Source organism: Crocodylus siamensis, chromosome 5 (genome assembly GCF_052110815.1).
Source record: "Crocodylus siamensis isolate JL-2025a chromosome 5, ASM5211081v1, whole genome shotgun sequence".
Taxonomy (NCBI): Eukaryota; Metazoa; Chordata; order Crocodylia; family Crocodylidae; genus Crocodylus; species Crocodylus siamensis.
The window spans coordinates 189,944,575-189,966,326 of NC_143399.1; the positions used below are offsets into that span (position 1 = coordinate 189,944,575).

A 21,752-nucleotide genomic window follows, 5' to 3' on the forward strand; every position below is an offset into this window, starting at 1 on the left:
TTTTTGTGATTATTCTGCAACTTGTGGAAGTGTCACTGCCATGGGGCACGTTTCAGTGGTCTCAGACCATCTTCATTTTTGTTACATCATCCCATTTTTTTCCTACTACAGTAAGTAGTTAATATCCTATTTTCATGTTTACACTTTTTCAAAATATGAAAAGGTTATTATAATGTCCCTTCTTAGCTGAAACCATGTTAGGAGTACTTATATAGAAGTATTGCTAACACAGTTTAAAATGTATGCATGTGAATATATATCTTTAGCTCTTTTAATCTTTTCTCCTCTCTGTCTGCTCCTGCCCTCCAAGTATTACTTTCCTTTCTTTGGATGACGTGAACTCCTTTCAGTTTGTCTATGGCCTTCTGGTAATGAGGCATCCAAAGCTAACTCAATATTCTGGCTCTCCCCCAGAAGAGATTAGTATTTTCTAGATCTTATTCTTATTTACTTTTGCCCACTGGTTACTTATACCTCAGATATATCTTCAGCTGGTGTAAGCTCATTCTGTAACTGGAAACTTAACTTTGTCAGGAATTAGAGACTCAATCTCTGTTTCTCTTAATTCTCCTAAAGGAGTTGTCCTGATTATGTTTAAATATTCATTGAACCAGAAGGAGACTGAGTCTGTAGCTCAGTGGTAAGTATTAAGTGGTAAGTCTCCCACTTACCTGAGATGTGCGAGAGGCTTGCTTGTGTCCCTTCTGCAAGGAATATTTAATTACATACATGGAACAGCTCCAGCCATAGGTGCCAACTTTTACTTTTGCCAGGGGGGGCCTAAGTTGATGCCCCCCTCCTTATGCAGCACAGCTGGAGTAGAACCGACTGGACCTCATGGGGTAGTGGGGTGGATGTGGGCTGCCTGCTGAGGTTCCCTCAGCTGTGCTGCTGTCCCCACTGCTGCTGGATGAGCAGGGAGCCGTGGCATGGGGCTCCCATGGGGGGGGGGCAGCAGGGCAGGGAGTCCTGAGGCCATAGCAGGCAGCCTGCATCCACTCCTGCCCCACACACAAAATCCTGGGGAACATGGCCGCCCCCCCCTCCATTTTCCCCTTCCCTGGAGTGCATGCAGCAACAGTGAGCTGCCCGCCTCCCTCCCCCCCTCCCTGCCCTCTGGACAAACCGCCTGGGGCTCTGTCCTGCTTCCAGCCCCGGACCCCATGCACTGCCCTGCTTGGGCAGCACTCCCCAGCCCCACTTCGGCCCTCACCACGGGGGCCTCAGTCTGCTCCCTCCCCATAGACTTCCCTGCATATAGCTGGGAGAGCTGTGCTCCACTACGGGGGGGGGGGGGCTGTATTCCTGGCCATGTGTGTGCATACACATGGCACCCCCTGCATCCCAGTTTCTCCAGTACCTGGGCTATCATTTTTCATGGAAAATTTCAAAGGCCCTAGGTTAGGAACACTTCTGAAATCTCAAATCTTTGAGGAATGGGAGTAATGTTTTTCTATTTGGCTCTAATTACTGTACGTGCAAAATCCTAGGGCTGCTATACATGTGCAGGAAGGCTGCTCTGACATGCTGCAATTGGAAGGCGTTGGAACAGACTCGATTAATTGAGTCTGCTGGAGCATGGTAATTACCCTTCTCCAGCAGACCTCTGTGTCCCATGCATCAGTGTCCCCATGCTGAAAAATGGCAGTGGGGCACTTTAAACTAAAACTTACTTGAATTTTAGTTCAAAGCACCCCACCGTTGTTTTTCAGTGCAGGGATTCTGATGCATGTGATGCTCTGGGTGCTTTTAATTAGCGCAGCTCTCAGAGCTGCATTAATTAAAGTGCCTCCCCACCGCCCCAGCCTCCTGCAGCAAGCACATCTGTAAATTTTCCTAGTTTTTTGGCTCGCATGTCTGCTGCCTCTATTTTTTCCACAAAAAACCCCTGTTCTTTTTCAGGATGATCAATTTTTTCCCCCCCAAAAGGTGAACTGTGCTTCTTTCCTTCTGTTGCATGCAATGATAAATTGCAGTACTTCACAATTGATGTTTTCCATTGTACATAATTTGGGTAGTCTTTTAAGATCTCCTTTCAGTTAACTGAAGTGCAATGTTTGTGTTGTGTTATGGGATTTTATACTCTGCATATCAGGAGGACAGCACAAACCAGCACGATTCCCAAATCAATCTCTCTACCTGCTGCTGCTTTTGCACTTAAAAATAGTTTCCCCTTCTCTGAATCAAGAGGATAAAAACTTCCCTTGAATTGGCTTTGAGGGCAAGGAGATGCACAACTCTTAGAAATGTTTAAGTAAGGTTAAAACCTGAATCAGACAGACCTACAAGACTATTTAAACTGATTTAAATCCATGTGAAATGGTTTTAACCTGTACTTGGGAAATCAGGTACTAATTTTGAATTGTTCACTGTGAACTGATGTAGCACTATGTGTGGTCACCAAGCTTTCAGTGACATGGGTCTGGTTAGTCCTCCAGGAATCCCACATTGCAAGTGCTCCCTCCCCGTCCCCCTCAGCTTCTGGAACTAGCTGTTCTGATATGAAGCCAGAACTCTACTGCCTACTTTCCCCTCCACTTTTCTTGGCATTTTTTAATCAAGTTCCTTTGACTGCTTGTTCAGTAAAAGTGATCTTTGTAACAACCAGTTATCTTCAATCGCTACTTGACCATAGCCTATCATCATGCCCTCCAGCCCCTGGAGACCAAAAAGCATGGTTCCAAGCACTTCCTCCCCTCTCCCCAGCCGTAAATCAAGGGAGCACAGGGCAAACATTGGTCATTTACAGGTTAGTGAAACTTATTAAACTCATGTTTAAGGAACAAGGGAAAGTAAAAAAAGCGACAGTGTCACCAGTCACAAGTCAGCCACCCCTAGGACTCTCAAAGCATGGGTACAAGCACTTTCCCTGCCTCACCTACTGTGAGGCATGCTGGGCTGGGTGCTCATTCCCACCCCTGCTGTCAGAGCCACAGCACTTTGCACAATTATGAACCAACTGTAAATCAATGACGTTTTGAAACTGTTCTGTTTTTGTGTCTATACCCTGAGAGAGAATCCCTAAAGCAGAGGTTGTTTCCACCATAGTGGAAAGGCCCTTTTGGGCTAGGGACAGAAGTTACATACAAACTGGTTTAAGTGATAAGTAAACCAGTAACAGAACAGAAGTTCAGTGCACATAAACCTGTTTCAAAATGGTTGAAACTGGTTTAAGATAAATCTGGTTGAATGTAGTATCAGATTTAACTGATTTGGGTCAAACTGGGATCTGGGATGAAAATTCTATCCCAGATCCCATCCTAACTCAACTGAAATCACAGCTTCCCAGCATGTTTTGCAGCCCTGGACTGGGCTGTGCTATCTGCTCCAGAGAGCAGGGCTGGCCCCACCCCTCTGCTCCCTAGCTGGAGCAGTGAGGGCTGACAAGAGAGTCGGGGGGGGGGCAAGCCTAGCTGGGGGTGCAGCCCAGTCCACAGGTGGAGGGACTGCCCCCCCCAGGCAATCCCCAGCTGGGGGCTGGGGCCAGGGTTAAGCATTCCTTCCACCACTCAAAATTATTGCTGTCTGTGGCCTGGGACTGCAAATCCCAGAAGCACTTGGAAGCAGGAAGAGGAAGTAATAAGCAACCCTGCAGAGTCCTGCTGCTGTAACTCTGGACTGCTAATCCCAGAGACCTTGGGGGCAGCAGGAAGAGGAAGCAAATACACAGCCTATGCTGGCTATGTGCCAGAGAGCCATGCTGCAGTGCCCACGGCTTCTGGCTTGAACCATTGGCAGGCATGTGGCTGCATTTCCTGAATAAAAGGTAGATGTTTCTTCACTTCTGTTTCAATTTAATCTCTGCAGTTTAGATTAACCTGCAAAGACTGAATCAATTCAGCCTTAGGCTTTTTGACCGTCTGTACTTAGCCTTGAGGTCTGTTTGGGTGTTTTATCATTCAGCACTACAGTAGTACTTGCTATATGATGTTCTTATTAGTTCTGGCTTTCATATTTGAATATCAGTATTTCATATCCATAAATGTGTGTCCATCATACTTTCCAAATATTGGTCATCAGTACTGTATTTTAGCTACAATGACTGGAAACTGGTCAAAAAGTATTTTCTGAACTTAAAAGTTTATAGGATGTTTATTTCCAAAAAGATGATGAAAGACATTGCTGCTAAGCACAGGCAGTTGTGGTTCTTTTAGCAGATCTAGCATCAATAGTAGCACTATGTATGTTATCTTAATCTTTTAGACAATGGTTCAATTGGTTTGTGAGAGAGCACATTTTTACTGATATTCTGTTGCTCTGGAATCCAGTACGTGTTCAGTGTCTTGGATTGTGTGTACCTGTGTGTGAGGAATACAGCTTTTTATCAAGGGGTGTGTCTACACGTTCATTAATGCACCTTAGTTTCCTGCACATTTAGTTTAGTACAGTAAAAGCTGTGCTATCCAGCATCTTACAAGATGGCATGCTCTACTAACTGGTATTCCGGCTTGTAAGATAAAGTGAAACTGGAAGTGGCCATCGCAGCACTTCTGGTTTCTCTGAGCACCCATGGCTGGGGGCAAAGCAGCGTGCGTTGCTGAGCCCCTACGGCCTGGGGGCATAACAGGTTATGTGGGGCTGTGCGGGTCCCACAGGATGGGCGGCGATGCGGTGGGAGGGATGGTGATGCCGCGGGAGGGGTGGAGGGACACCCTAGACGCAGCGGGAGAAGTGGCAACTGGAGCCGCTCAATTAACCGGCATATTTTGTTATCTGGCATCCCCATTCCGGGGGGGATGCCAGATAACAGAGCTTTTACTGTACTTGCTTAATGAAGTACTAATTAAATGCACAATAACTAGAATTACTGTGCAGTAGCACTGGTGCACGGTTATTTTGTGATGCATACTGTGCATTAGCCTAATAACACTGTGCCGTAGGCTATTAGCATGGTTTTTAGCTCTCACACTACTGTGCAGCGCTATTAGGCTAATGCACAGTAAGTGCCTCGTGGAGATGCACCGAAAGGTTTGGAATTCTTTTCACCGTAACTTCATTTTGTGTGTGCTGTAGCAGTGTCATGATATCTGCCCATGCTTTTAGCTCAAAACACTACCTTTATTGACTGTCACTTGCCACTGGTGCTTAAAAGTTTGGAATTTTATTTTCATTGCAATATGTCATGTTGCGATAAGAATAACATCTAAGATTAGTATGTTAATAAAATAAGCAAATTACACAATTATCACTATAAACAGCTGTTTTTTGCAGTCTAACCAAAGCAGTCAATGTGATTGGGCCACAGAAGTTGTTTAATAGCCTGCCTTTCTTCTTGACCTAATAATATTATTTCTGGTAACAAAAATGCACTGTTTGTTCTTTTTCTCCCCAACTTATACAGCTGGCGCGGGTTTGATGTTGGCACAGGTTTGAGGTTAGGTATATGGAAGAATTGAGTTTGCAAGCTTCAGAACAATCTGTGTAAACCAGCCTGGTATCAGAGCTGAGCCATGGTTATGAAGCTGGCCACTAGGTGTCAATGTTTTCCATAAATGGAACTGAAACAGGACTACTGAGGGTGCACAAGGCTTCATAGATGAAGCGGAATAAAATGGTAAACCATTGTTGAAAAATGTTAGTGTGGAAAGATTGCATCCGCAGAAGGCTGTGTTCTCTGTGCACTGCTGTAGGTTAAAATGCTACAGAGACGGGAAGCTTCTTCAGTGGCTAAGGACGAGCCGCTCTGAGAAGTGTTGCTATGAGACGTATAAGCATTTGCTGTTTCAAAGGATTTTCAAAACATTACATGGAAGATGCCGCAGTAGAATCTACTATTGCTTAATAGGTACCAGGTGCACCCTTCTTGTGAAGGGTTTTTGAGAATGGCTGTATGAATTATACTGTGTGTAGAGCAAAGCGTTTTGAATAAATGGAACATAAGACCGTTGTTTGCTGTGTGCCATGCTTCTGAGCAGGCAATAGAGATTCGCAGGCTCGTTCTCTTCTGAAGTAAAGATCTACCAACGTGCAATTTAATGTCCCGTACAAGAAACAAAACAACAATGTGCTAAGTGAACATACATAATCCTGAACAAAACCAACAGGAGAGCAAGTTAATATGTATTTTAATAATCTCTCTAAATTTCCCAATATAGCTGTTCCCTACCTAAGAGTCAGGACCTCAAAATCTGAGTTTTATACACGGCGATATGTATTATGTACCCTACTGGAAAGGTCTCATCTTTCTAGTGATATAAAATTCCTTATTCTAACCTTGTAGGGTCACAAAATATTAGGTGTTGGCTTTATTATTAGTGCAGGACTTATTTCTGACCTCCTTGTATGCTAAACCTGTAATTCTTTTGGGGGGTGAATTCCTTATTTAAGGAGTAGAAAGGACATTTTTTTTTCCTGGTAGAATAAATTACTGAAAATGGTAGGTATTGAAACCAGCTGGAGGTTGAACAGAAAATAAGTCCTTTGATTAATGGATGGAATACAGATGAGACAGCCAAAGGTGATCAATACAGTTTGACACCTGGATCACATGGCTATATATGGTTTTTACTATTTAGACATATACACTTTAAAAGCAGAGTCACAAACTTCAATTTTACACAGAACATAACTTTATAACCACACCAAATATAGTCATTGTGAAGAAGCTAGGGGCACTGGGCCACCTACACAAGCTACCTCTATTAATCACTCTGTCTGGAGAGCCTTCTAATTGCTTGACTGCTGCAGGCAGTTTTAATAGCTGAAGGAGTTGCTTGAGGTGAGCTACAAGTACCCGATTGAAGGGTTTGCAACATTCACTCACTTGTCAGTGCGTTGTGGGAATTTCCCTGCTGAATGTGGGGACCTAAGTAATCAATTACTGCAGAATGTAATCTTTCTGTTTCTATCCCTTATGCCTTCATTAGACTGCAGATGGACAACTCCAGTGCCTCTCTTAGTGCTCATAGCTTTGCTCAGAAGCAGCAGAGTGAATATAACAAGACTTTGATAAGTTTTGGTGGTGCTGTCCAGAACCCCATGTGCAGAAATCTGTCGTAATGGCTTTACTAGGACTGTCTATGAGCTCCCACCTTCCTAGGAGAGCGGTATTTGTTTTAGCTAAATTCATTTCAAATTATAGATGGTTAGCCATTAGTAAGTGGTGGGTGGTTCCAGCCTGGCTTCTTAGAATATAATTTTATATTCAAGGACAGATCATTTGATTCTTGATATCTTGTAAGATACCCAAGAAGAACTGAATGAATCAGATGCCACTAAACAGTTTTGCCTTCAAGGTAAAACAGGTCACACAGCACAACTTGCCAGGTTTTCTGGTGCCTGCTGAAGATTTAACTTATTGTGATTTGAAACATTTTGACATAATTAACATTTCAAAACCATATTGGGAGTTATGATTTTTTTGGTTCTCCTTTCAGTACCTGGACGTCAGTTCATGATCGCATCTTGGCATTTCTTCCCTCAGAAAGAAATTGGAGAGTTATATCACCGACCCATTTGCTCTTCCCAAACTATTGCTAATGAATTAGGAAGAGTCTGCCTTTCCCTCAGGATCCCTCCAGGACTTGTAGTCTGGTGGTTTGCACTTTTATATCAGCACCCTCTTTGCTTTATTGGTAGGTGTTTAGTGTAAGGAGGTAAACTTCGTATCCTTTATTACATTGTGCCTCAGTCCTGTGCTCCAAATAAATATATACTGGTGAGATTGATGCACCTGCTGTAACTAAGACCATACTGGGCACCTGACTTAGTTTAACTTAGTACCTTTGTGATCTCAGTAGCCATCTTTGCATTCGAATATTGTCAGAATCCAAGGTTTTAAAGCTGTTTCTTTCTCAAATGTTGAACAGAGATACTAATGAAACCTTTCACAAATAAATAAAATTGACTATATCTCATTTTCTGTTTGGGTGTATTAGTTATCTGAGTTATTCCTTGGGAAACCAAAATAGAAGCTATGTCAAAGGCAGCATATGCCATGATGATAGCACAGATGTTGTTTTCTTTAAGCATAGGAGGGAACTATGGTAATTTTGTGTACTATTCTGTGGTAACTCTTGGCAAAAGGTACTATTTTAATAGCACCACACTTGTATACAGGGTTGGATTAATGCATAGGGAAACTAGGCACATGCCTAGGGCCCTAAATGACGAGTTAAAGAGGGTGTGTGTGTAAGTGGCTCCTGAGCTGCAGGGGCCCCAGTCCTTCCCTTCAGCAGTGGCACCTTCCGGGAGGGTGGCTAGCACGCCAGGGCCTGCACCTGCTCGGAGGCACTACGCAGCTCAATCCAACTCCTTTCTCAAGCCCGCCCTCGAGCATGTGTGGATATTTTATTTATATATATATGTACACGCACACATTATTTTGTAGGTGCCCATGAGTTTGTCTGCTTAGAGCCCACTAAGAGGTTAATCTGCCCCTGCTTATATATGGGTCTGTTTCAGTTTTTCTTCATTCTGGGCATGAGTAAGAAGAGCAGTTCTGTCCACATGTTAATCACTCTTGGAGTACAGTGTTAATGTATATTCTATGTACAGGCAACCCCCGTTTAGCGCTCTTAATTGTTTCCTAAAAAAAAATGAGTGTTAAGCAAAATTGAAAGTATTTGATGACCCAAGATAGTGACCAAAATTATTTTTAATGACCCAAGATGGCAACCACGAGCATTATAACAAAACTCGCTGAGCGCTAAGTGAAATCAAGTATCAATTTAAAATGAGTGTTATAGCAAAACAGCACTAAGCAAAACAGCGTTAAGTGGGGGTTGCCTGTAAACACATTCTTAAAGATGAAATGAAGCCTATACTGCCTTTCCTTTGACTCTATTTTTTAAATGAAAATCTGAATTTCCTTTATTGTCAAACAGTATTTCCTTATGATTTAACTCTGAAAACCTTTTGCATTCTGTTTTGATTTTAATTATAACATCAAGTAAGTTCACAGTTTTCTTCTGCACATAACGTGCTATACAAGTGGAGCTACACTGACACATTAGGGAAAACTCTTATATTGACCCAATAAGCCATCAGAATCTCTGAGAGTGGGTAGGTTCTGCTAATATGGAAAAGTTCTCATGAAACCATAGCAGTAGGCAACCACTGATCCTCTAGATCGTGGTGTACATGTAAGAGGTCTAGTCAGGTGCCTGATGAATCTGTTTGTATGGAGTCCTGCAACCATCACACCAAGACCTTCAACGTGTATGCCTACACAAGAGTATAGAGGAATAGAGGCTGTCCAAGACTTATCATCCCCCCTGTTAGACCACTGAAACAGACTCCAAAGGCCAGACATGGTCCAGATGTTCAATGTCGTGATGGCTGTAGTGTCTGCCAGAGAGCAACAGATAAGAACTGCTGCTAACTGCTCAGCGAAGGTGTTTTTCTGTCAGGGTGATGTTCCTGAGCCTTTCTTCAACCAAGGAGTACCCACAAGGCCCTAGGAACTAGGGTTTTGAGTTGCTCTGTATTTCCTTTACTCTGCAGCTTGCAACATTTGTGGTATTTTATAGGTGGTACCCTGCCATGACTAGTCCTACCACATTGTCCCTCTAGTCAGATGCATACCCAGGACCGTAAACACAGGGCCATATGGAACCATAAGCATTATGCATATTGTAATATGTACAAGACCAAATAAAGGTCATTATGTCTCTGAACCAGGGTATGCTGTGGAAAGCTAGGCAGGCTTTTATTGTAATTCTTTTAATAAAATTTCAAGCTTTTGTTTAAAAAATAGCACATTATTTTGCATTCAAAAACTGATCTTCATTAAAAACAAAGGCTAAATAGAAGTTTACCCTGACCATGAAAGATTTTCATTTTGACTTGAGTCAAGTATTTTGTGTAAACATGAAATTAAAATTTTTAGGGTTCATTATTTTTGGCAAAATCCAGGGAAACATTTAGCAGCCTTTTCTTGCAGACCCTTCCTTGCGTAGAGATGCTGTTTATCAACCACATTGGATGGTGTTCCACCCCTCAATCACTCCTGTTGCATTTAGTGGACGTGCTGCTTGTGGTGGCACTGCAGAGTATCATATTATCTCAGTTTTTTTCAGGATAAGGGGCAACATATTTGGTGATTCATAGGTAACACCTGTGGACTCCTCATAGCTTCAGTTAGTTTGCTCTCCAGTATAACTCAAGTCAGACTTTTGGACTTTAAGCATCTTAATGGTTTCCAACAGCATCTGGCTGAAGCTTCTGTGAATGTTTAGGGGGAAAAAAGTATCAATTTAAATCCCTTTCCAGTGTTGACCAATGGGGAAGAAGTAGATTTTCAGTCCCCTAAGAGGGCTTTGATGACACGGACAATAATATGCAAACATGTCTGAACTGTGATTTAAATACAAAGTATTTTCTAAATCCTAGAATCTAGAAGTGTATTTATCTGAAACCAAATGCCCTGGTACCATCTTGTATAGATTAGCACTATATGGGAATATTTGTAGGGTAGATATTTTTATAGCCTCCTTTATAACCCACTTTTCCAACATAGGAATGTATTGAATAGTATACCTAACTTCAAGCATGTGAATCAATCCATTGACAACTCAAGTTCTTGAGGTTGGTGTCCCTGATGGACCTTCTTGTGTCACTCCTGGGAGCTCTGCCCTCCTGGTTGGTGGCTACTCCCTGTCCGGACCTGTTTGTTACCATGGGTGTTCATTCTCCCGCGTTGCCAACCCCACTCTTGCCTGCCATGACTTGTTGTTTCCCCAGTGGGGTGGGGCTAGTTCACGGGTCCCTCGGTGGCCTGGGCTTCGCCCACCAGTTGCACACGGGGCTCCGGCACCCCTACACCCCGGCTTCACGTCACCTATGGGCTCCACTTCCCCATGCGTGCTCCATGCTGCTTCTGCAGGCTTCTCAGCCAGCTTTCGTACTCGATCCCACAATCCGTGGGATACTCCTACCTTAATGTCGACCACTTCACAGTAGCCTGCACCGGTGCCTCAGTCACACCCTCTATAGACCCCACACCACAAGTCCTTCACCCGGTGCGACACTCCCCACTTGGAGTTACTGATGTCCTAACTACCTCGCTGACCCTCCACCAGATCCCTGTTAGCCTGCTTGGGGGGGAAGGGATTCCCCTTAGTTGCTCTCTGGCTGCCCCGCTCCTGTTCCTTTAACCGACGTCTGCTGGTCTTGGTGGCGATCCCGCCCTGATCTCCCTCCAGCCAGGTGGTCCTCGGTCCTTCGCCCCTCTTTGGCGTGGCCCGCACCCACCGTCTTGGAACTTACTTCGGGGTCCTCGGAATCCTCCTGGGTCATTCCGATCTTCAGTTTCTCACCCGATCCATCGCTTCTGGGTCGATCCACCGGCGCCCCCATCGTCGGGCTTCCCTTCTGGGTCACTGCTCCCTCCGGCACGCCGGCTCGGCGTTGCCCGTCTCGGGGATCCCGCGCCATTGCTGGCCCTAACTGCTGCTTGATCCCCGAGCTATCTGCTTTCTCTGGAGAGGCGGTCACCATTTTTAAAACCCCCGGCCGGCATCTGACGCTGCCGCCAGCTGCTGGCCGCAGCTGTACGAAGATGCGGTTAACGAGCCGCACTGGTTCTCCCTCTGGCTCTGCATCTCTCCTGTCCTGGGCTTCAGAAAAGTGTCCCTTGTTACCTCGGCCCCCGGGACAGTTGGGTATAGGCTTAAGTGCTTTTGTAAACCAGTATTTATTTATATTTACCATATACTTATAGTGCTGGATTCTTTAAAGTTTTTTTTTCTTTTAAAATGCCATAGATTTTTAAATACAGACCTGGGCTTTCCCACAGAAGTTTTATAATTGTACCGTCATCTTCTGTGCCCTACAGAAAAATAAGCCCAACTATATTTGGAACACTCTTTTTATTGAAACTTCAGATTATAAATTAATTTCAGGAAAAATAGGTTTGAGGGTGACTTTAATGTGGGTTAACTTGACTTTTCAGTCCTCCTTTTTCTCAAAACTGCCAAGATGTATAGAAAATAAGTTGGAGTTGATTTCAACTAGATATGTAGGTGGAATAGTGAAAGCTAATAGTATATTATTTCTATATTCCTCCATATTGTAATCTATTTTCTATAATACCATATGAATGTTATCCATGCTTTCTAAGCAGCTGGGTCAGTTGTTTCCATCGCATTCTTTTAACTTTGAAGAGTTCCATAGAAATGGTGGATGCTTGCAAATTAATACTTAGTGTTATTTTCTGCTAATCAGATGAAGCTGTCCTTATTGAACATAAATGTGGTATCAGTAATTACTGTGTTAAAACTAGTACTGCACAGAATATGCTGTTAATTAAACTTGTTGCATTTGAATGGCTTCTTTTGGATCACTATATAGAACAAAACTGTTTTGAACAATAAATGAAACCACTTTTTTCTGAGACCTGGAACTGCAGATGGTCAGAATATATGTGAAGCACCTAGACTCTGAATTAGTCTTTTGTATGAAAGAGAAAGGTAATTTGAATGTTTGAACTCCCCCTTCCTCCCACACATACACAGAAAACTTGTCTTAAAATGAACAATTCTCTAAATAAAGACTAATTAGGAGCTAAATTAATTAGAAGGTGTGATTTGAAAAGACATTGATGAGAAGAGTCTGTCATTTTAGACAAATGGAACAGAGCTAAATAAATTAGGCTCCATTAATATCTCATTGTTCTGAAAGCAGCTTTCTTTTATTGCATTCATTAGAGGGTACTACTTGAAATGAGCCTTTGCTGGCCATTATGGATTCAGCACTCATTTACCAATGCCTAACACACAGCTCCTGCATTAAAAAATATTCCAACAAATCCTCAGAGTTCTTTCAAATTAATATTTATATTTTCTGGGTACTCTGCTTTTCATCTGCAACATACTCTGCAGTGAACATTAATTTTTTTTCACACTGAGTTGCAAGAAAAGAAGCTTTATATCAAACAGTGTGGAAGCCATAAGTCTGAAATTACTTAATAAATAAATAAAGCAGACTCATAAGTTCTCTAATATACAAAAGATCTTCTCTTCCCTCCTTCCTCAGGTTAATGGTCTTCTAGCACTGTTTATTTGGATAGAAAACACAGTGCCACTTGATTACTTCAAAATTCCTGTAGTCCTTTGATGACTTTTTAAAGCTGTGTTCTAAAGGGTTCCTGCATCGTATAATTAGGACCATTTGAAAATTCATAGGTTGTCATGTGTTTCTCCCTTTCAGAAATTAAATATATCTTTTTTCTTATCCCCTTCTCCTGTAGATGGAGTGTTTGGGAGATGTCAACGGGTGCCGGTGATAGACATATATAAATATGAAGTTTCACCCCCCATTCTTCAGCGTCTACGGATCGTCTTAGAGAAGCTCTCACAACGAGGTACAGTAAAAAGGGGGGTGGGAAGTGTGCACCTTTGACCAAGACCTTGTACCTGTTGAGGATGGGCTGAATATTTAGTTTATTGTGATTTGAAACATTTTGACAAAAATAACATTTCAAAACCGTGAGTTGTGACTTTTTTGGCATGCTTTTCACTTAATTCAGTACCTGGACATAAGTATGTGATTACATCCTAGCATTTCTTCCCTCAGAAAGAAGATGGAGAGTTACATCACCAATATCCATTTGTTCCTCCCAAAGTGACTACTAATAATGAGTTAGGAAGAGATTTTTCCTGTTGTTTCTGCCTTTTCCTCAGGTTCATCCCTTCAGGACTTGTAATTTGGCGTGTTCACAATTTCATGTCAGCAGCCCTGATTGTCCTTGTATGTGTGTAAGCGTTCCTGCCGGTGTAAATCAACAGGATGGAAGAGTAATTTTGGCAAGCGTATATACTGTGTTTTCCCCTTCACATGTAATGCACATCTTTTTTTCCAAAAACCAAAAATTGGGGTGCATATTGTGATATAAATGGTATGGGCAAAAGTGAAAGGAAAGTATGGGTTGATCCCAGGGAGAACAGAGCTGGCTTAGCTTCCTTACTGTTTTTACTAGTTATTTACTACAAGGAAAAACATTTTTTTTCTTCATTCTGCCTTTCAAAAGCAAGGTACCTATCTTAATCTGTGGTGCATTGTACGTGAGAAAATGCAGCACAGCAGTGCACTGCAACACATTAGGAGATGGAAGTATGAGGCCCACAGTTTACTAGGATTTTGTTTTTTTACCAGCTAGGAGAAATTCCTAATTTCCTAATAAATTCCTCCTCCACCTTTTTTAGCTGAACTGTTCTAGCTCCATTTAGCAGCTAAATCTAGCATGTCTTTTGCAGTTATTAGTGAACCTTCACTGACTTAATCCCTATGCAGACAGTGGTAGTTGGCTCTTAGCCTGAAGTCAAGCAGATGCAACTTATGAGATGCATCTTATGGGCGCATCCTCATGAGCAGGATGCATTTCCCTGGGGACAAACAGCAGTGGCACAATGTGTGTCACTGGTACTTGTACTTGGGGAATGCCCAGGCCACATGCGCTCTGGCACATAGTATGTTGCCCTGGGTGGAGTAGGGGAGGCTGGGGCCAGCGACTGCGTTAGCACCAGCAGGCTTACCTGGGGTGCTGGAGGCCTCTGGTAGCTGCAGGTACAGCAGTCCTGCAGCTGGAGCATGGCTTCAGCCAGCCAAACGCCAGTTTTGGGTGATGTATGCCTCTGCCACATGTGCCACCCTGCTTTATTTAACCATCAGATTTTTTTGAACCCAGGATCTCCTGGTGTCAAAAATTGCCTCCCCCGCCCCACACCGCAATTTAGCAGCATGAGGAACATCTGCATATGTGGCACCACACTCTCACATTCATCTGGACACACCCTGTGGGTTTAAGCTCATGAAAGCTTTTGCATCTCTGATTTAGTCAGCAAAGTGCATCTCTACCATGCCTTAATCCCTAAGATGACATCAAGGTGATGGAAACATTGAGAGAGAAAGATCTGGGTCTCTGAATGGCTTAATCTGAAAGCAGCAAAACAAAACTTGGAGCAAAATCAAGGATGGCAACCTGGAAAAAACTTCTACAAGCAAAAAAAAAACTTTTGTGGTGTTGGCAGATGGAAAAGATGCAAGGCCTTGTATTTTTACATTTTTATTTTAAATTATTGGAATAACTTACTGTGCACCCTCACCAGTTTATAGGCTTTCATCTGGATGATTCAAAAATAGCTTGAGGGTTTATTTCTTGTCCAGCTACTGCCCATTTTACTGCAGTGAGCATGAGTCGGAATGAGTGATACTGATTTAGAGCACCCCAGCTTGCCTCCAGGGTTTCGCTTTTCATGAAAACTTTGTAAAAGCTGGAGAAATGGAAACTTTTTGAATAAGGCAACTGTGCAGCCAGATATCTAGAGATATTTAATCTCCCAAACCACTGAAGGACATAGGGCCAGCAAATGGATATGAAGTATGGACCTCCTGCTTACCTCTGATTTACCTGTTGTCCCCCCGGCTCCTGTGCAGGGCACTATCTTTAATTAAGACGCTTGTTCTGATTTAAAATCTCTCTGGGCTATCTGTGGCCTGCTATCTATCCAAAACTCACTTTTTTCTCTCTTGTTCTGCTTTTACCCTCATGAAGGGACATGAAGGATTCACCCACTAAATGCATGGCTGGGAATGAAAAGAAAGTTATTAGTGTTTCATTATTAGAATATGCTTAGGAGCACTGTGCATGGAGACAAAAATGTTCATCATATATGCTTGAACTTTGATGCTGTGTTTTTAGCATGGAAGGCCTGCAGTCTGGCATCCATCTATAAAAATGGCTACAACAGATAGACAGAAAACTCTCTTCTCAGCATTCTTCACGAGTGCTGAAGTATTTACTGAACAAAAAAAGTAACACCATACAGATACTGGGCCAGTAGAGCTGATCAGACGTTCAGCTCAGTAGAAATATTTTAAATGTAACTCCTAAAATGACAGTCCTCCAAGATTAGTTTTATTAGCATTTGATTGACCTATGCATCACTTTTCCAATGATGTTCAGAGGAAGTTTTTGTTTCTTCCTGGAGTCATCAAGGTTAATGTGTCCAGCCGATAGTTTATATATAATCATCCATGGATGATTAGTGCAAGATTAGTGCTGCTTTTCATTGAACTCTGCACAAAGTACCATGACCCTTTCATGCAGTACTACAGATATGAGGGTGCATGTAAACAGTCGGGAATGTCTCACAGAAGGGAAAGTCTAATTGTAAAAGCTCATTTTCAAAGTTGTGCTAGTTTTGCTTTATTCTTAAGCAGCAGAGCTGATTAGCTCCACTTCAGATGAAGCCACATCTACCATAGAAAGAGCAAGTTCAAACTTCACCGTATTAATTATTGGCAAGAAACCCCTACAAGGGTGTTTCTGCAAAGACTATATAGTAATTTACAGAATAATAATTCTGGGATAAATAAAACCTTTGTTAGCAGCTGCATTAGATATATAGTCGATTGGGATTTTTGTTTCTTAACTTGAGTGATTTTTCTAGTATTCTCGTATTTTTGATATTTTTACAATGGGTCAGACCTTTCTGTTTCTTTTTCTACTCTTCCTGAAGTTTCGTTCTGTTGGTATTACTTTCCCCCGTTTTCTTCTGCTTGTAACATGCCTACCTCTATTTCTTTGTTGCTAAGAAAACTTCCATCCTCATTTTTCTTTACTGTTTTGTTGCTACTTATTTCTAAGTGATGCTTACTATCAAAGTGAAGGACAAATTGAAGTTTGCAGGTTCTTTGGCAATAGAACACAGTAAAATATAGTGTAAAGCCTCAGTGATATATGCTGTATTAGGAAAGTATACAAGAGAAGACTGGATGAATCATTGTTCGTGTTAATCTTCTTAATAAAGGAGTTTGGCCTTAAACCAAACAAAAGTTTCATGAGTGCAATTCATCTGGTCTGTCTAGCCACGGTGTCCAAGATACACCCATCTTTGTCTATACGAGCTGCTAGCAAGGCCTCATAGTTGGAGGGAAGCAGAACTACATGATTTCCTACAGTACAATAATCACTGGGCTTTCAGATTTCATCTGCTTATAACATTTTCATGTATATTGTCCTTGGAGTCAATCAGGTCTCTAGCAATGCCTATTACGATATTTTCCTGAAGCTGGTTTTACGAATTTGAGTATTGGTGGAATAAAAGCCCATTTTTTGGTTGCTGAAACACAGCAGGTCCTTATGAAGCATTTTATAAAATGGATCCTTCTGTAATCCATAAAGAGATGGTAAAATGTTTTCATTCCCAAAGTTAGAGCAGACAAGAAAATGTAGCTCAAATGTAAGTTACTGCAGACCAACATTAAGCATTGTAAGAGATAAACTGGGTGTAACCTGGGAAGGAGAATGGTTAAGATTGTGCATCCCCTGAAGACATGGGCGGATCTAGGATTTTGAAAAGGGGGATGTAGATGGTGTGATGTATCATTATGTGTAACACAATAAACATTTTTCTCCAGTTAGAAGGAAACTAGAAACTTTACTTATAAACAGGGGCCTAGAGCTGTATAATTCAATTCAAGATTGAAGAAAAAAAATTAGAATGTGCATTAGTTTGTTACATATGATATAAAAACACAAAAACCTAGGAAAGAATAATCAAAATATGTTGTTTTATTAGTTCTGTAGTCAGTTAACTGTACATTTCTGTAGTCAGTTAACTGTACATCTTTTTCATATTCCATAAAAAAAAAAAGCCTTCTTGAGCATCTTGACAGTGCCTCCAATGCTTCACTGAAAGTGATTTTCCACACCTGAGCTAGTGTTCACCTGAGCTAATATTTCTACATTTGAGTCCATTTTTTAGCTAGAGTTAAAAAAAAAAAAAAATAGAAGTCTGCAGGGCTGTGAAATAGAAGCTACAGTACTAGGAGCAGGTAACATATAGCAGCATTGCAGCTGTGAGGATAGGTATAGTAGTGCAACCATTAAAGACAACCTAAAAGGAAAGGGGGTCATTCACACTTGTAGAATGAAGAATTTAGAAGGAATCCAGTAAATGATAATGATCCATGAACTCAGTTGACTCCTTTGCTGCTGCCTAAATAGAATTGTCACTATGTCATGGCGTGGGGTCTAGGAGCGGCCATGATCCCTCTGGCCCCCCTACCGTGTCAATTAGACAATCCAGCACCCTCTATCCTCGCCCACCACTTCTTTGCTGTTAAATGGTTCAATTAGGGAGGCTGCCTTTTATCTCCTAATACACGGTATTTGCTGAACTTTCCCCTGTTCCGTATGGGGTGACTCGATACACCCCAGCCTTAAGGGCTATGCGTGCCTCCTACCTCCCCTTTAGCACACCCCAAGCCTCGCAGCTCTTCCGGATGTTGTCAGGTCCTTCTCTTTTCTGTGCCCTGGCCGGCACCCCTGGGCTTGCCACGCGACCAGCGCCCCTTACTACTAATTAGCCCTGTCGGGCTCACGAATGGTATTCTTCCCCACTGGGCTAGTGGCCTAAGCCTCCCCCAGCCCCTCTGGGTTCCTGTCAATAACAATTATCCAGTTAGGCTCAGGTGACCTAAGCCTTACCTGGCCCCTCTGGGTCCTGTCAATCATGTGTGTCCAGTTAGGCTCAGGTGGCCAGAGCTTTACCTGGCCCCTATGGGTTCCTATTACTGTGGAAACCCTCCGGAATGCCTTCTAGGCCGCACCCCTCTTGGGGTGACTGTCAATCATACACGCCCCTCTTGGGGTTGCTTCTTACTACACGTGCCCCGCCTGGGGCCTCTCTTCAACACATACACGCTCCCACGGCTTCTTGGCACTTTCTCTGGGCTCTATATAGCCACTGACTCGCCCTCGCCGGGCTAGTCCTCTTTACAGCACCCACCCTGGGCTTTCACTCATGTGGCTCCCACACCTGGAGCCCAATACGAGTCCCTACGGGCTTCACTCTGGTGCTAGGACCCTTGGGCGGAGTCCTCTGCCCCGCTCGGGCCTCTCACTATCACCCATACAGGGCTACCTGCTGTGCCGCCTCGGCACTGAACAGCTGTGCCGTCCCAGGCACCACTCGTTTGCCCACACAGGGCACCAGGAACCCCCACGCAACTGGGGAGCTCCCGTGAGGCCTCCTTGCACCCCTACAGCCTCACCCGGTCCTCCGGTATTAAATTCAAAGCAATAACATAAGCCCATCGGCTACAACTCAACAACAAGAAGCCTCCTAGCTTATAACCTATGGTCTATGCTCCCTTGGCTCTCTAGCTATGACCTCCCAGCCTGGGTTCTCTCTACCCTTACCACGCCATAGCCGCTTGGGTGGTCAGGTTGCAACCATCAGCTCTGCTTTGCTTAACTCTCCCACAGAGCTCCTGCTCCTGCTTCTGCTCCTGCGGCTTCCAGAAGGGGACTGTTCCCTAGGCTCCAGCCTGGGCTGTTTATAAAGGCCCGGCCCTGCCCCCTTCTAATCACGTGACCAGCCTGGTTGCCCCAGCAACCGGCACCTGGGCTGCCCTGGAGATTGGCAGCTACCCTTCTCCACTTCTAGGAACAGGGCACCTAAGTGCCCCTGTGACACACTGCTATGCAGTTGGCTTTAAACTTTGGATGAAGCAGGAACCAAAGGTGCTGTGCAAGTGCATTAGTGCACCCCCTGTCCCTCCCACCTCCCAGGTCTGCTCCTGCCTGAAGAAGATGGAAGTACTTATCAGTGGTCTTCTCACTCATCTTTACAAGTCACTCTGTGGGAGACAAAAGAAAAATTACCCTGTGAAATTCAAGAGGTATGGTAAATACTCTGTTTAGCTTCCATTATTGACTTGGAATGTACCAAATGGGCTTAAAAACATGTCTTTTTTCTTTTGTCCAGACAGTTCCTCCATATAGGCAGCAAGTGGATGACACATAGGCTAGGGACAGAAGTTACACATAAACTGGTTTAAGTGATCAGAAACTGGTTTAAACCTGTAACAGAACAGAACAGAGGCTCAGTGCACATAAACCAGTTTCAAAATGGCTGAAACCAGGTTACAATAAACCTGGTTGAGTGTAGAGACCATGTAGATCCCCATCTGGTCGGGGGTGAGGCAGGGCTGTCCCCTCAGCCCCATCATCTTCAACCACTCCGAGCCATGGCGGGTGGCCCCGGGGTGCTCAACCTGTACGGCCAGAAGTTGAGTGTCCTGGCCTACACAGACGTCCTCGTCCTCCTCGCCCCCGATGCCACCCAGCTGCAGCAGATACTAGACATGATGTCCGGGGCGGCCAGGTGGATGGGCCTGTGCTTCAGCATTGCCAAGTGTACCTCCCTCACGTTGATGGCAGGCAGAAGAGCCATGTCCTGGACTCCACCCTCACAATCCAGGACCAGGCAATGAGGCACCTGCATGACGGCGAGGCCTACTGCCACCTGGGGACACCCACCGGGCCAAGCAGATGCCAGAGGAGACCATCAACGGGATCGTGCAGGATGCCCACAAGCTGGACTTGTCCTTGCTGGCCCCCTGGCAGAAGATAGACGCAGTGAACACCTTCCTCATCCCCCGCGTCGCATTCGTCCTGAGAGGCTTGGCAGGCCTCTCAAGAAGGCGGACACTGAGATCCGGCAGCTGCTCAAGAAGTGGCTGCACCTGCCGCTAAGGGCTAGCAACAAGGTCCTGCACATCCCCTACCAGCAGGGAGGTGCCAACGTCCCCCTCTGCAACATCACGGTGGTCACCTACGCCTTCCGCCTCCTGACCTGCCCGGATGCAACGGTAAGTATCATCGCCATCAGCGCCCTTGAGGAGACCGCCTGCAAGAGGATTGTGAGGCAGCTGACCAGACAAGACTTGGCCACCTTCCTCAGCAGCTTGCTGGAGGGCGAGTTCAGCTGAGATGGAGGGGACTTTGCCTCATTGTGGAGCCAAGCTCACAATGCGACACACTGCCTCGGGAAATGCATTGGCTCTGCTGTGCCTGGACCTGGACCGAGGAGCACCGGGAGCTGGGAGTCTCCCTGCAACCAGCCCCACACACCGACCACATCATCGTGATGCCCCACATGAGGACCTTCCTGGAGAGGTTCCTGAAGGATGCCATCCGAAACAAGTATACCAGTGACCTGAGGGCCAAACCCAACCAGGACAAGGTCTCTGATGTCACCTCGAAGTGGGACGCTAGCAACCACTTCATGCCCGGCAGGAGCTTTGCGGACTGGCGCTTTCTCCACCGCGCCTGCCTCAACTGTCTGCCTCTGAACGGGGCTGTGTGCTTTGGCCACCGGGACGAGAGGTGGCGACAGTGCGGCTACGCGGCAGTGATCCTCCCCCACGTGCTGTGCAGCTGCCAAGCCGTATACCAGAGCCTGGCAACTCTGCCACAACGTTGTCCAGGACTGCCTGGTGAGGGCCATCCTGGCCGTGGCAGGGGAGATCTCCATGAACTGCACCATCCCAGGCTGCGAGAGCCAGATGCGACCTGACATAGTCATCACAAATGAAGAGGTCAAGAAGGTCGTGATCATGGACGTCACCATCCCCTTCGAGAACTAGCGCCAAGCCTTCACTGACACCTAGGCTCGCAAGCGGGAGAAGTACACCCCTCTGGCTGACACCCTGAGGTGCCGTGCCTACGACATGATGGTCGACGCACTCATCGTGGGAACGCTCGGAGCATGGGATCCCAGCAACGAGAGCATCTTGCATGCCTGCCGCATCTCCCACCGCTACGCCAAGCTGATGCACTGCCTCATGGTGTCCAACACCATTCGTTGGTCCCGCGACATCTACGTGGAACACATCACGGGCCGACCCCATTAGACGAGCTGCTCCCGGACCAGGCCGGAGGGCACCACCTGAACCGCCCCCCCTCTGTGCCAGACGGACCTTCGCTTCGAGAGGATTCTTCAACCATGAAGAGGACCCCC

At 44.7% G+C, this 21,752-nt stretch overlaps 1 protein-coding gene across 1 annotated transcript in view; it reads left to right on the forward strand.

The window, feature by feature from the left end:
• The window catches only part of PTPRN2 (protein tyrosine phosphatase receptor type N2), a 1,011,953-nt gene that overhangs the window by 264,834 nt on the left and 725,367 nt on the right, over nt 1–21,752 (forward strand). The window contains exon 3 of the mRNA XM_090047600.1: nt 13,190–13,303. Coding sequence (XP_089903726.1) covers nt 13,190–13,303 — 114 coding nt within the window. The remainder of the gene's footprint in view (nt 1–13,189; nt 13,304–21,752) is intronic.